The sequence below is a fragment of the Nilaparvata lugens genome, chromosome 3, assembly GCF_014356525.2.
Source record: "Nilaparvata lugens isolate BPH chromosome 3, ASM1435652v1, whole genome shotgun sequence".
Classification (NCBI taxonomy): Eukaryota; Metazoa; Arthropoda; class Insecta; order Hemiptera; family Delphacidae; genus Nilaparvata; species Nilaparvata lugens.
The window spans coordinates 16,056,672-16,072,603 of NC_052506.1; the positions used below are offsets into that span (position 1 = coordinate 16,056,672).

At 35.2% G+C, this 15,932-nt stretch overlaps 1 protein-coding gene across 3 annotated transcripts; it reads left to right on the forward strand.

Annotated features, from left to right (window-relative positions):
- Positions 1 to 1,757: 1,757 nt before the first annotated feature.
- LOC111058053 (glycerol-3-phosphate phosphatase) lies at positions 1,758 to 15,714 on the forward strand. Of its 3 annotated transcripts, none has more exons than XM_022345570.2 (7): positions 1,758 to 1,895; positions 5,859 to 5,971; positions 7,857 to 8,017; positions 8,709 to 8,846; positions 10,489 to 10,696; positions 12,117 to 12,258; positions 13,040 to 15,714. In XM_022345570.2, exons 1-7 carry the CDS (start codon positions 1,837 to 1,839, stop codon positions 13,218 to 13,220), a joined length of 1,002 nt encoding a protein of 333 aa, XP_022201262.1. In that variant the 5' UTR covers positions 1,758 to 1,836; the 3' UTR covers positions 13,221 to 15,714. The 3 variants fall into 3 exon arrangements, with proteins under 3 accessions (XP_022201262.1, XP_022201256.1, XP_039278978.1); XM_022345564.2 differs by having other exon boundaries at positions 1,781 to 2,052; XM_039423044.1 differs by having other exon boundaries at positions 1,790 to 2,056.
- Positions 15,715 to 15,932: the final 218 nt, after the last annotated feature.

A 15,932-nucleotide genomic window follows, 5' to 3' on the forward strand; every position in this document is an offset into this window, starting at 1 on the left:
TTAGGGTTTCCAGAAAAGCAAATAACCCAAGCAAAGCATCATGAAAGCCGCCAAGGTTACCAGATGGTGGTCTGTACACCACAATAATATAAAGTCTTTCATGCAATAACACAATACATGCAAATTCATACATTCCCTCCATGCAGAAGCGCTCCACATTTATGTAATCAGCATTAATACCCTCATCAATAAAAATTGCTACACCTCCATTTTTGAGCTCAGCTCGAGAGAAATCTGCTACAAGATGGAATCCATGTATTCTTATCATATTTAAGTCTCCTTTTCTCAGCCAGTGCTCTGAGAGACATAAGATATTGTAACCATCTGTCTGAGATATAGCTTCTATTTCACAAATCTTATTGCTGAGACACTGAATGTTGCAAAAAAGCATTTCAAGAGGCCTACTCCGGTTTGTAGTCATGCTTTCACATTCTACAGTGCTGACCGTTTCGGCTTGCCTAAAAAAGGCCTTTGAGCTTTGTTTTTATCACTAGTTTTGTTATTACGTCTGTCGGGAACAAAGCTTTTTACCAACACACCCTCAGACCAGAAATCAGAATTTGAAACACATGCAAAAAATCGTTCAGCTATTGTGACCTTGAAAGAGGAATAAGTTTCATACCTTGTTTTTAGCTTCACACACTCAAACTCTGAGCTCTCAAATCCTGATGCTGATAAATATGTAGTCAGATCCTCTTCCTTCACCTCCGGATGCAGTCGCGATATAAATAGTGACTTCCTTTTATCCACTGTTCTGAGCACATTCCTTTTAACAGGTTGCGTTGGCTGCTTATTGACCCTTGCCACTCCACTAGTTGCAATCGCAGCAACTTGACTAAAAAGTAGCTGTGATGAAGTCTTTTCAGTGGAAACTGGTACGCAAGTAAACTTAGTAGGAGTCAAATCTTTCTCAGCAGTTGGTTTGTCACTTCGTAAAATTTTTGATGAATTGTCACAAGTTATTATGTCAGACTTTTCTTTATTACAAGAAACTGAGCTATTGAGTTCACATTGAACACCGTCACAATTATTGTTAGCTACTGAAAATTTATGCTTGTCCTGCAGTGGCTTGTCGATTTGAGTCACATCTTGTAGCCCTGTTGGTATGGGCTTCTGTGTCACAGTTTGGAAATTTTCTACAATTTCCACTCTTTTACATAAATGGAGATAGTTCTCACTTATCTTGTTGAGCTCATCAAGAATTACATTAAGACGTAGAGGTTCACCATTGTCTGCTATAGAAATAGAATCACTCGTACAGTTCAAGTTCAAGATTGCATTTTTAACCTTCAAATTACACGTATCGCAGTACCACTTAATCTTGCTGCCAAGATCCTGTATCTTTCGGTAATCGATTGAAGATATCTTTACACATTTTATATGGTACCAATTGGCACAAAAACCATCACAAATAATAGCATTATCATTATTTTTCACTACTTTTGAGCACACACCACAATTCGATTCGTTAACTTCATCCGCTGCCATCTCGATCCTCACTAATGGCTACCTGGTTATACTAAAAAATAAAAAGAAGCTGAATAGCAATAATTATCCAGAGCACAAAGAGTAGAGCTAAATTTAAGAGAAATTCAACTATAGTTGATGTAATGCCCACTAGTTAGCTCTGTACGTAGTTACGCTCTCGGTTACATTAATTCTTGTCAACATTCTCAACGTAAAAATTATTTTTTCTTATTGAAGTTGACAATACGCTCACTTGAGCGCTGAAGTGTTACCCAGGTTTGGTTTTTTAGTCTCTTTAATTATTTGTGATTGTGAATTGTGTTGTGACTTGTGACATGTGAATCAAGTTTTACTTGCTATGATTGTGATATGATATTGTGCAATATAAATAGATTTGTTAATTTATTTAGACCTATTTGCTTGAAAAAGTAAGTGATATAATAAAATTCAACATATTTATGAAGCGCATTGTTCATTGTCTTTTACATTGACCTTAATGGATTAATTCAGTTAAAGCATTTCTAACCTTGTAAAAGCACGTTGGTTGTTCCCATTTTCACCGGCGTAGGCTAGTTTACTCTACAAGTAGGTAAAAATTTGAAATTTTAATAAATTATTGTTACTTTTATAATAAAAATCAATTTCTATTTAGTTTAATGTTATTTGTTGACTTGCAGCATCCAAGTTGGAAAATAGACATGATTTAAACTAAAATATTTGAGTCTGTAGGCCTATGGCCATAACCATAAAATTGATAATATAGAACCTCTTGAACTTGAGCTACTGTAAGGTTCCTAATCCTTTCTATAAGTTATAAAAAAACTAGACGGACTGTAAAGAAAAGTATTTAATCTTAATATATCAAAAGAGTGATCTATAGTCTAGTGGATTCTGGATAGTGCTTGCGTATCAGAGAACTAGCAGCCTAGAGATCCCGGGTTTAAACCTGCTCATCACCAACAGTTATACAATTATACAATAGGTTTTCACACCGACATCTTGCTGACACGACATACAGACAGGATTTACTTCGATGGACAGTATGAGAGGAGGCTGTGGTTTATAACTGCGCGAGGTCTTCTGTCACAGAACTACTAGTTATTCTAATCCAATAATTTTGCTCAGATATTGTAACAAATTATTTTACTCACTGAGGAAATTTTATTATGATTATCAATAATCATTGTTTATGTTCGGGAAAGCATAGTTGCAACAAATTAATTTTACTGTCACTGTTTGTGAGCCATGTTGTAATGAATTTTTATGTCATTAATTTTAATTGTCATATAGTCGGAGTCTATGCTGTTTCAAAGCTAATTTTTCCACCTCCAGTATTGTAATTTATTGTGAAAGTCAGCGTTGCTGGCCAATTCTGAGTTGTGATTGTGGGTGAATATCAATAACTTTTACATATAAGTCGAGGGTAGAGCTAGAATAACCAATAAACAGATGCCTCTCTACATGACTCATTCAACTTGAGCCCTGCCAAATAACGTATTGCTTTCTTTTTTAATTTGAAATTTTTTTAAAGTGAAAATCTGCAGTGCTTCTCCACAACTCTATTCCATAAGAAATGTCATAAGCATGTGAAAAAAACAGAGCGAAGTATACCATTCTAGAGACGGATATCGGTAGAAATTTGACTATATTTCTCAATACAAAAAATATCTACGCACTCTATTAACTATTGCATTGATATGCTCATCCCACACAAGCTTAAAGTCCAACTGTAGTCACACCTTTAGCAGAGGGGTTAAAAATGCTCACCCTTTGCTAGGATCAATTACACTTGGCTAGTTTACAAGCTACAAGCCAGCTTTTTTACTAGCAGCTCGTAAACTAGCCTAGTGCCATCGACGCACTCGCTCAAAAGCTGCTTTTAAAAAAGCTGTCGAAAAAGTTGACTCCGCCGGCGACATACACGCCAACTCGCCGGCTTTTCAGCGAGTAGGATTGTAAACTAGCCAAGTGTACTCACAATTGCTTGTGCACAAGCGACAAGATGTCAGAGGAATTGGTTCATGTCAAAGCCTACAACAAATGGTTTCTACATGCCAGCTACTAGGCTTCTTAGCAAGTGGACAGTTTCGTGTGTACTCGACAACTGGTGCACTCGCCGGTTTACAGCTTGTAAACTAGCCAAGTGTAAAGGGTCAATTACATTTGCAAAAAAAAACATTTGACCGCTAAAATGCGGTCAATTGCAAGTCGGCTAGTGCGCTAGTACATACAAAACGTTCCACTTGCCTAGTAGAAGCCTAGTAGCTGGCATGTAGAAACCATTTGTTGTATGCTAGCCTCGATTACACGGGGCTAGTTTACTCGCCGACTCGCCGGCTAGTAAAAAGTCGGCGAGTGCGCTAGTGGTCGATTTCACGTAGCTAGCGCCAGTCGCTCACTCGCTCACTCTCCAACTAGTTGCGGAGTTGTTGTGACACGTGTTTGTGTGAAAATGAAGTGGAATGGCAGTGATATTGCTAAGTTTCTTAGCCATCCTCATCATTGTATTCTGCTTTTTCAGCATTACATTCACCATACCCAGTAAATCATCGAATTGTGCACTTGTCATTCTTAACATATTGCGATATGCCGCGGATCTTCGTTTTTCATCTCCGTTAATAATGAACTTGATACACCATAACTTGCCCGTCTTCTTATCCACTCTTTCACCCACACACTTCTGCGACGCTGTTTCGTTTTCTCATTTTCCCTACGTATTAACTCGTTTTTTAAGACATTTGACAAAACAACAACACCGGCTATAACAAATTCCTCCGACATTTTCACGACAACTGGCTTGTCACTTGCCGCTTTTAAAACTAGCAAATCACTTTACACACGGCTAGTTTACTAGCAAGCTCGCTCAAACGCTGGCTAGTAGCGAGTAAAGTTGACCGGTCTTCTACTTTTTCTTAAGCTTTTTTACTCGCCGGCTAGTAGCCAGCGAGTCGGCTAGTATGGGTTTACACGGGGCGAGTTTACCAGCTACTAGCCAACTAGCCGGCGAGTAGCGAGTAAACTCTAGTTCTTATCGCTTGTGCACAAGCGAATGTGAGTACACCTGGCTAGTTATCCAACTCGCAAAAAAAGCCGGTGAATTGGCATGTAAGTCGCTGGCGGAGTCAAATTTTCGATGGCACTTATTATTGACCCTTTACCTCAAAACTAGTCCCAAATGAGCTGCAATGTCAAAAACTTGTGTTCCAGACATTCCGTAAAATTTATTTGTCAAATGATCCATTGTTGCAAATGGAGGCAGAAATTTCCAATAAGATTCATTTAATTTTTCCTTTGTTTGACGTCTTGGAACTTTTTATGAACGTTTAAACTGTTTGAAATTTGGCTTTGTACTCGACAAAGGTGGTGGGATGGGGGTTCGCCACGACCTAATCTAGAGATCCAATTGACATCTAGTGCATAATTGATGTGCTACTAACACATCTGCTCAGTAACAATATACTATTTATTATTTATTTATTAGGTTAGCACAAACAATTCAAAGATCGGAAAAGGAAAAAACAGGCTATTGCCCAAAACTTCTTCAAATTCCTAATTTAGTTTCAATTTGTCAAAATATTATACAAAGGTAATGACCATTTATACCAATTTATACTGGAAACCTATGATATTTTGTAGGGTTTCCACAAATTATACTTTTGTGTGTTCTGCATTTTCTGAGGCTGTTATTCTAGAAGTACTTGCCACGGCCATTCTAATTTAGAGTAAGTGATTTATAATAATACATCACTAATCTATATTAATATAATAAAGGAAAGTATTGGCTTATACTCGTTTGGGATAAGAAAATTCACGAATGACGGACGCATCATCATCACAACTAATAAACTGATAACTTGAAATCTTGGATAAAGATCCTTGATTTACCGAGGATTTTTGTAAGCTCATTTTCATTTGTATCAATCAATTAATTATAACTTCAATTAAAACAAATGTATTTAATTTGTGATACAAAGTTTACTTAAGGTAAAACCCCAATCAAATAGTTTTTCATTGAGTATTATTTTTCTATTGTATTGAATATATTTATACGTCACAATAATTAGTAGGCTATTCAAAATGAATGAAATAATAAACGTAGATAATATTCAATATACACTTATTATGCAATGTATAAAATTGATCCTTTATTCTTCAATATAAATAAGTTCACTGAATTTATTTGAAATTCATGAAACAGTTGCAGTAACTTACATACTTGCGATTTCATTACTGTTATCTTGAAATTTTTTTGTGCTTATAATGATCGCGTGAAACTCTTAATACACTTATTGTTATGTAATCCAACATTCTTGATAACCGACGTAGGTTCACTCCAGAAAGGTCAAAGACAAGCTGGTTTTTGCTCAAAATTGTTTGTATCTTGTTTGCAGGTATTCTTCACTTGGATATAGAAAAATGTCTCTTCTGCACATAGAAGACTTCAGTGATGAAGAATTCGATAAGTTTCTTAATTCTTTTGATACAGTTTTGACTGATTGTGATGGTAAGTCGTCAAGATATCTTTTTTAATTCGTTTTTATAATCATAAAATACACCTATTTAATTTTTAATCAACTTGAAGCTTGGATTTGAAGTTTCTGAATTGCTCGGTCTATTAATTGCTGTTTGGTGTTATATTGACAAATCCAACCATCACTCTTATTTGCGAAACTAATTTGTCAATTTGTAAAATCTTCAACATTTAAAGAACATTGAACAAAATAATTAATTAAGAAATGTTTCTTAGTCGGAGAACAAACTTTGACTGAGATACCGGTAGTGCTCCATGGAGTGATGTTTGAATCTTCCTAGTCTCGATTATTATAGATTCATAAAATATCCCGCCTGTGCCAATTACTGTATCAATTGGAAGCACATATGTAAATATTCAGATTCTACACGAGTCGGTGTAACCTATACTCCTCCACGGTTTGCGGAACACAAAAATGAAGAGTTTTGATGAGTATGATCAAGTTGTAAATTGTTTTGGGTTGGTAGGACCTGAATTATTATGTAGGCCTAGCTGAAAATAGAAATCGAGCAAATTTCACTGAAAAAGTTTTCAATTGAAAAACGTATTGAAAAATAATGATTATTTTATAACTTACTTTGTCAAAATCACATGAATGATTCTCATTGAAGTTGAAAATATTAGTGATTATTAAGCCCGGTCCAGACCCTCAAGTTTACCATCAGTCTTTTGCTCAAGCAAAAGACGGATGTAAAATTGCGTCCACACGCATCCGTCTTATGTCGTCCGTTTTCCTATTTTTGTGCTCACAAGCTCAGTTCTTTATATGGTTCATTGAATCTGAATTGTATACGGTTGACATATATCCGGTAGATGTGTAATAATTATATCGTATTTTTTCGCTGATTCAACTGGATAATGCTATATTTAACAAAATATTAACAAAAGTATTACTGTTAATCGCTAAATGCCTTTGTTTACATGTCATATCTCAGGACACGGTGATTGTAAATGGATTGAAATTTTGTAGATAGTATTATTATCAACAATATAGTACATCTTGATATATCATGATAGTAAAATATCAACATCAAATTCTGAGAGTATCATGAGAATCAGGAAAGAAAAAAGGGGTTAAATGGCGTTATATACAATCGTTAAAAAAACTTGTTTATTTTCAAATACTCGCGAGGCATTTTATTAATTTGATGGCGCTGAATCCGAATCTGTAATCACAATTTCTCTATCTCCATTTTTACGCGATTTAGGTTTTGGTGTGTTATGTATTTGTTTTGTTGGCAAACCTGAGACACAGTTAAGTACTCTATGCTCGGTTCCTTGTCACTTGCTGTTGTAATGTGTAGAAGTAAACAACGAAATAAATAGATAATGGCAGCGGCAAGGAGAGTTTTATTTGTACGTTCCTAAAATACTACAGGTGGATAGGCAAAAGATGTACGGTTTGATGGAAAAAGATTTACGGCCGATACATTTTAAGTTTGACGACTTAAGGTTGAAGACCCATCCGTTTTACCGTCCAGACTTACATGCTCCGACTTTTGCTTGAGCAAAAGATTGAAGCTAAACTTGAGCGTCTGAACCGGGCTTTAAAGCCGTTTTAGAAAGGATATGCAGTTTTATTTTCATACTGAACTTTTTAACATTTATATCGATGAAATAAAAATCTCACTATGAATAATTACAACATTATTTGATAAATATTGATAAAATATTGACAAAATTATTTGATAAAATAGGAAATGATAACCGTTGTCATTTAATTATAACATGTGATAGAATAGGAAATGATAACCGTTGTAGGATGCATTGAAATTTGGTTTGTTATTTATTAAGATACATATTTATGACATGTTACATATTTTTCACCTCGTTTACAATTTAATGAATTATTGAACAGGTGTGTTATGGGTGGATAATAATCCACTCCCAGGCTCAGTGGAAGTAATGAACCGGTTGAAAGATATGGGCAAAAATATTTTCTACATCACAAATAACAGTACAAGAACAAGAGATGAGTTCGTTATCAAGTTCAGAAAGCTAGGATTCAATGTTGAAAAGGTAAGAATTATTGAATCAATATTGCTTAGGGCAGTAACAGAAATTGAGTTCTATGTTTGAAGTTTCGTACCTACATAATTTTTGTTAATATTCATATGGCTTTTATTGGTGGGGAGTGCCTGACGAAAGTTCCATCTCGCATCCATTTAAGCCGACCATGGGCCTCACGACTCATATATCAGCCGCGAGACAGTTTAATGTGCTCATCCGATAACACGGGAGTGACCTGACTAATAACTATTGTTCAAATTAACTTTGTTCAACTATGTTTTGTTTTAAAAATATGAATGATGTTCTGGTACGACGTATTACTCTCAATGTTAACTGTATTTCTTTTATAAAATTGTTAATTCTCGAAAGTTATGATAAGTACTATTGTGCTGTATGATGCAACATAGTAGCAGATATAAAGTAAAAAGAGTAAGTTTCTACAATATTTGAGGTTTTATTTTAAAGCACGGTACTTATTTCATGTACCGTGATTTTAAATAATAAACTATCGAATTTAAATGAGCCAAACTCTATATAAGCTATATAACTGAATCACGCCTGTGGTCTCATTTAAATGAGCCAAACTCTATATAAGCTATATAACTGAATCACGCCTGTGGTCTACTTGTTCAATTAATAAAATGTCTGATTCAAAACTGAAGCTTATTGGATTCTTGAACTTGATTGCACTTTTTTCCAGAAAGAAATTATAAGTACAGCTTACCTAACAGCACTGTATCTGTCAGAGATAGGATTCAATAAGAAAGTATACATCATCGGTACAAAAGGTATTTCACAAGAACTGGATCAAGTGGGCATAAAGCATTTTGGAGTAGGGGTAAGCGTGTTTTTATGCATGTTAATATTTTAATTCTCTTAATATAATAATTAATTTTAATAGTTGATATATTTCTCTAGAATATAATATTCAACATGATGTTATTAATATTCTGCTCATATTTTTTTGGATTAATAGTCCCTAAATTAAAAAAAGAAATGCATTTTCAGTATTAAAAAATTAATTAACAGGCATTCTTAACTTTTTCTTAATATTGTGTTCATAGAACTGTGAGACGACTTTCTTTGAGCTCCCAATCGATTGAGCTGCAGTGAGGACACCCCTGTCATATTATGGAAATTAACAATTAGTTTAGAGTCACAGTATAGAACAGAGTCCATTTGTGTTTCGAAAATAATTGTATAAACTGAGAATTTAAAAATTTGATGGTTCAAAATTCTCTAATTATTTTTTAAACCTCTCTAGCTAGAATATAACCTACATAACTCAATATTCAGCACAGCCCACACATTATTTCATTTTTCATTTATTTGCAATACAAATGAGACTAATGTAATAACATTGGTAGATAAAATAATAAGGTAGTCCTTGTGCTATTTTTCCTCCAAATTTGTAGGTGACACAGTCCAAGATGAGGTTAGAATTCCACGTGTACATTAAGAGAACCTTATGCAGTTTGAAATTGCAAATTTTTAGAGCAGCGTGACTTGGTTCGTCGCGGCTAGACCACATAACCTATAAATTAATTAGATGTAATGATTCATTAGATTTTTATGTAGAGTAAACATTATGGCGCCAGATAAATTAGAAGTGTTGGCTACTATATTGCTTTGATGATTCATACATATCTGCGCGGCTCGAGTCAACGTCGCTAAGGAACTGAAACTCAATACAGCAGCTAATAGAAGTAGCATTACATTTCGAGTTTTAGTCATCAGTTGATCCAATTATATGACCCATTATAATGAATGCGTTACAATATTGTGGATGAAATTGAACCCTTATTGCGCATATGGGCCTAAGTGTCAATTTGACAATTTATGTGAATTGACTACTGAGTTGCTAATTATACAGGGTCTTTCTAAATGATGGACCCATTTTCAAAAATTCGTATTTATTAAAGTAAAAATGCAAAATGGACAACCTTTATATCAATGGAAAGAGAAAGCTTCAAAGTTTCTTTTAATACCTTACAAGTGTTCAATGTGGCCTGCTGCACGGCAAACATCTACGCGGTAGCCAAACTCGCCCCACACGCGAGAAAGCGTATCTGGTGTTATTGAGCAGTGATACGGTTCCGCAGATCGTGCAGCAGCCGGAGACCATATTGAACACTAAGGTATTAAAAAATACTTTGAAACTTTCTCTTTCCATTGGTATAAGGGTTGTCTGTCCATTTTGCATTTTTACTTAGATAAATACCAATTTTTAAAAATGGGTCCATCATCTAGAAAGACCCTTGCTTTCTCGCGTGTGGGACGAGTTTGGCTACCGCTTGATGTTTGATGTTTGCCGTGCAGCAGCCAGAGGCCACATTGAACACTTTTAAGGTATTCAAGAAAACTTTGAAACTTTCTCTTTCCATTGGTATAAAGGTTGTCCATTTTGAATTTTTACTTTAATAAATACCAATTTTTAAAAATGGGTCCAACATTTAGAAAGACTCTGTATATGTTGGCAGCCAGATGTGCTGGAGGCGGACATGGCGACCCTGGTGGCGGGGGTGGAGCTGGACGAGGAGGTGGGGGCGGTAGTGGTGGGCTTTGACGAGCACTTCAGTGTGCCCAAGGCGTTGAAGGCCGCCTCCTACCTCAATGACCCCGACTGCCTCTTCATCGCCACCAACACCGACGAACGTTTCCCCTTCAGCTCAAGGCTCATTGTTCCAGGTAAACTTATCATCTTCCTCTCCTTATTAACAAATGAAAAGTGATAGCTTATACATGTACGGGATGCGAAATGCATGTTCGACGCAACATCAAGTCTCATTAACTTGACATTTGCATAACGATTTTAAAAATAGGTCCTCTTTTTGGCATGTAATAGCCTACTCACAGACTAGAAGATGTCAAGGGTCTGTGGGAGACGGCACTGACAATTTTCATCATCCCTGTAAACCCATCTCTTCATAGTGCTCCCACGTCAATGATCACAAGTTCGATCGCTAGTGCTTCCGTGTTAGAAGATGTGGTGTTTAGATCAGATGATTAGAGGCTGATCGCCTACTTATGAATGTGAAAATATCACACTCTGAGGCCCGGTTGCACAAAAACCAATTAAATTTAAATCATGAGACCTACCTAACTGATTAAACTTGAAATTTTGTATAATGATTCTTAACCTTCTGGCATTCGCGCTGTTGTAAAAAGTACAACAGTGTCAGTTTTTTTGCTGTACAAAACTATTGAATGCGGTGGTGTCAGTGAATGAGTCACCTATGCAATCCAAAACTTTCTCCCCATCACTCCACTGAGTTGCAGTATCAACCGAGCAATGGTCAAGTCTTTGACCCGCCGCAAAGTAGACCCACGCTAATCCACGAAAAGCAACCCACGCCGTGGGATGTTTTGTAAACCATCGCTAGGCTTTTCCTAACATCTGTGTAATACATGCAATGAATAATCCACTTGTCAGCTGATTGACTATGAATAATTCTATAGCAATGGTTTACAAAACCATCCCACGGCGTGGGTTGCTTTTCGTGGATTAGCGTGAGAGTACTTTGCGGCAGGCCTTTAGGTGCCATTTAGTCGCGACAGTGCATAAGTATGATAGGGAAAGACTGTATACGGGGACTGTAAACGAACCAATAACACAGAATTGATGGCTTTGCTTGGTGTACCTTTTTGGGCTACGAAATGGTAATCATCCAAATGTTTATAAAATAATCCAATGAGATGGGAATAGTAATTATACAATTGATTAATATGTTTTGACAGTAAAAAGAGTACATAAAACTTGGAAAATTGGATGTTGTAAAAATTAAAACACGCGATTGCTTGTGTGATTGAGTAGGGCGCGACTACCGGAAGGTTAAAATAGGTCCTATTTTTTGGCTTGTTATAGCCTACTGAGATTCTCACAGACCAGAAGATGGTCAAGGGTCTTTGTGGGAGACGGCACTGACAAATTTCATCATCCCTGTAACCCAATTTCTCCATAGTGCTCCTTGTTATTTTTGGTAATTGCTGTTGAAACGTTAAAATATTAATTTTGTACACAGAATTGAAAAAAATTAAATCATGTGAATTATTTGCTATGGCTCATACAAAGCTTTTTTTTTCATTGAAGAATTTCATAATGTTACAGGCACTGGTACATTTGTGAATGCAGTTAGTACGTGTGCTGAGAGGTTACCATTCATTATCGGCAAGCCAGCTAAATATATCTGTGATGCTATAGTGAAAGGGAATGGACTCGACCCAGCAAGGTCGCTCATGATTGGAGACAGGTAACAAAAATCCTTTCTTTTTTTAAATGGCTGGTAAAATTAAATTAATATTTAAAAAAAACGAAAATTGTAAATTGTAGTGTAATCTTAGTGCTAAGATGCTTATGTATTCTAAAGAATCGTTGTTGACTGAAACTAAAAGTAAGTCTTGAGTGATAATCAATTAATACAAAGTATTTAGCTGGATTCGGCAGCTATGATTTTACTGAATAATTTATCATCTGATAATTTACGCAGTTATTATAGCGTTCAGAATACTGAACAAGTTCTATGACAATTACTCATGAAATAATCTCAATTGGAAGAGTTTCATTCTAACGCTTCATAAAGTATATTCCTGCTAAGTAAACTTTTAGAATATTTCACCCAAATTGAATACATTTTTGCCTTTTAAAAGCATTAAACTTAAATAATCAATATTAAAATTTATTGAATTTTCCATCCATTTTCAAAACTATTTCTTGTGAGATTTTTGATAATAGACTATTATTTCTTCGAACTTCACTACCTATTTCCCATATTTTTTGGAAATGGAAAATGTTGATTTTCATGTAGGTAGTAGGATTGACGTGTGATAAATATACTAGATATTGCATCAGTATCTGACTAGCTTAGCTTATGAACTAGCTTAGGGGGATTTTTGATATGTTTATCCCGTACTACCCTAAACAGAATTGCGGGGTCAAAAATTGTCTTACTTACTTTTCCTTCTATACCCTTTTTTTGAGCATTCATTGCCTAGACCAGAACGTTTATTTAAAGTTAATGATTTTTTCCATAGGTGCAACACTGATATCCTATTTGGAAAAAGATGTGGCTTTCAGACACTATTGGTGTTATCGGGCGTGACGTCATTTCCCCAAGTCTCTGAATGGAAGCTATCAAATGATGAGACCAGGGTGGATTGGATTCCTGATATGTATGCTGAAAATCTTGGACGTCTTCTTAGAAGATTGAAATAATGACAGGAATACAGGTATTTCTATGTTTTGACTGCGATGATGGCTGATTGCAATTTGTTGGATCTTGATTCAGTCAATCAAATAGGCTAGTCTTCTATCACGTTAAGGTATCACGTTCATTTGTGAAAGCTTTATCTCTTACATTGTTCAAAACAAAGTAAAACTGTTGTTATTAGTAATTTTAGTAACAATTGTAATAATATTAGTTATAAACTAATTTGTTTTTAACGTTTCATGTATCAAATGATAATTGTAATATAATATTTCTAAGATAAGTTTACTTTTCGATACTATAAAAAGCTAGCATTCTTTACAAAATTACATTTGTATGAACCTGCACTTGAAAAGTGTACTTATGATCATTTATATACAGATTATTTACCAATATATTGTTTATCAAATGACATATTATGCCTACTCCATTTTTCAGAATATCTATTCTAGAGAAATTTATTCCAGTTTTAAATAACTCAAAATAATTCAAATAGGGTCATTCTTCAAATTATTGAAGCTTGATATTTCAATTCATTGATAGGTGACATGAAAGGCATGGAACAATATCACTGTTATAATACTTTGTTAAATGAGTCGCATAGATTTCTCTAGCTTGGTGATGGATGAGGTAAAACTTCGAAAACGTTTTCCATCAATTATTTGATTATCTATAAGTTCAGTTCACAACATTAAAAAAATTCAATTCATTGGTGTGTAATTTCAAGCATCTTTGAGGTGAACGTATTTACTTCAATTGATAATTTTAATCTATTACTAAAATTTTCTTTTTTTCATTTATTATCGCTTATTCATTTCTCAAGAACGAAACTATTGTTAGTGTGATAAGTTCTTGACTGTTGAAAAATCCCATTTTGAAAAGAATATCACGTTTACCTTGTTCAGAGTGACAATATTTCCATTATCATACTCCCCGAAACATTTTGACTTCATCGGCCATGGCATTCTCGTTCTTAAGAGTCAATTTGATTACTTTGATTTTGAGAGCTTAATTACTTTGATCTCCAGAGCTTATCGTTTTGTAGGTTCAGTTTTGGCTTTGGCTTTGATGATTCAGCCATATTCTCAAAATAATGAACTCTATTATTGTAACACATCTATTTGTTATAATATACTTATAAAAAATATTTTAAAACTCTGTGGCTCTATTGTGGAAAAGTGCTTTATGAAGCTGAAGAATTCCATGTAATTGCAATAATATTAGCTGTTGCAAGTAATAGTTTTCTAATCTATTCTTAATATGCTTTGAGGAAAAATACAGGAGAGCATTATCCACCATTTCACATCTGTTACATTGCAAATAGTCTATTGTACAAATTGACTTACACTACTCTCATCTGCACGTTAGTGGCTCACAATGATTGATCCACCCGGCCCTGTTTCTGCAGCAGTAGCACCCTATTCACACTTAGTTGTACTAACTTCTACCTCTTCAGTCCTGGCAGGCTGCGGGGGTTGTCACAATTTCAGAAATCATTCCCTAAGGGTGAAGATGTATGTGAACGTATTCCTTGATGTTGTAGTATCGTCTGTCCGTAGGGTTATGCCTTATGACTTATGACTACTACTGCTCTTATTGAATTGGTCGTATTTCATTGATGCTTGTGTGTTAAGCCGAGTCCCAGGCTATCAAAGGTACTACATAAATGGCAAGTGATAGGCAACAAAGATGGATTCCTGTCTGAGATGATGCACATCTTAGGGATTGCAATTGCTGCAGACTATAATTATTGGGGAATGCATGAGGAACACCTGCTGTGCATATATGTGTTTTGAAGATTTATGAAATTTTATTTGAACATACTGGTGATGTTTAAAGAGATAGCTGTCCATGAGTACGTTTTCAATAGCTTTATTACTGTACTTTTAAGATAACATTCATTATCACTAATCTTGGTTTCACTAACCTTGGTCAGGATTTCCTGGATGTTCCTTCCAGCCGGTTAGCTTCAGAAGGTGTGAGGGGCCGAAGCCCAGAAATTCTCGGATACAGGAGCCGACTCCTGTATCCACCTTCCACCCCTGCAGTATATAGACCCAAAGGCCTCTCCTGCAGAACTTGCAACTCTCCCGCGCGTGCGAGCTGCTACTGAGACTCAGGCCGCAGTGATCAGACGCAGATCAGAACTGAGTTAGCGTATCATAGCACCACTCACTGTCCTCGGCCTGTTACATTTGAAAATATTGCCACACATTACCAATAATATTTTCAACATAAAAACACATTTATCAGTCTACGAATATTATTATGCTTCATTTTTCATAACATAGGCTAATAAGGCTACACAATATTGCTGTTTTTGAATGATAAAATTTGAAATTTTGAAACATTACTTGTGATCACAGTTCAATTAGATGATTGATCAATATTGTAGAATTAGTTCGAGAGTAGAGAATTCATTGAAGTACAATATATTTCTTTTGAAAATAAACTTTCTAAACTGAATTGCGATTAAGTGATCAACACAAGGCTATACTGAAATAATACATTGAATAAGTATGACCTTTACCCACGTTACGTGGGTATACGCATACCTGTTTGGATAAAATTATCCAATTCCAGGAATGCTAATCCATGTTTTATATTTCAATGTTAGTTTGTTGAAACCAAACCATTCAAAAATTTAATAGAAAATTTAAATAAAAAATGTGATGAAGAAAGAATCATTTTATTTCTAAACAGTCAACGGGATTTTATTA

Excerpts from the sequence above, each read along its gene's own strand:
- LOC111058053 (XM_022345570.2), top strand. The coding sequence starts at position 1,837 with ATGATATTGTGCAATATAAATAGATTTGTTAATTTATTTAGACCTATT. Across the intron at positions 8,018-8,708 it reads TAGGATTCAATGTTGAAAAG|AAAGAAATTATAAGTACAGC; the intron begins GTAAGAATTATT and ends ACTTTTTTCCAG. Across the intron at positions 12,259-13,039 it reads TCGCTCATGATTGGAGACAG|GTGCAACACTGATATCCTAT; the intron begins GTAACAAAAATC and ends TTTTTTCCATAG.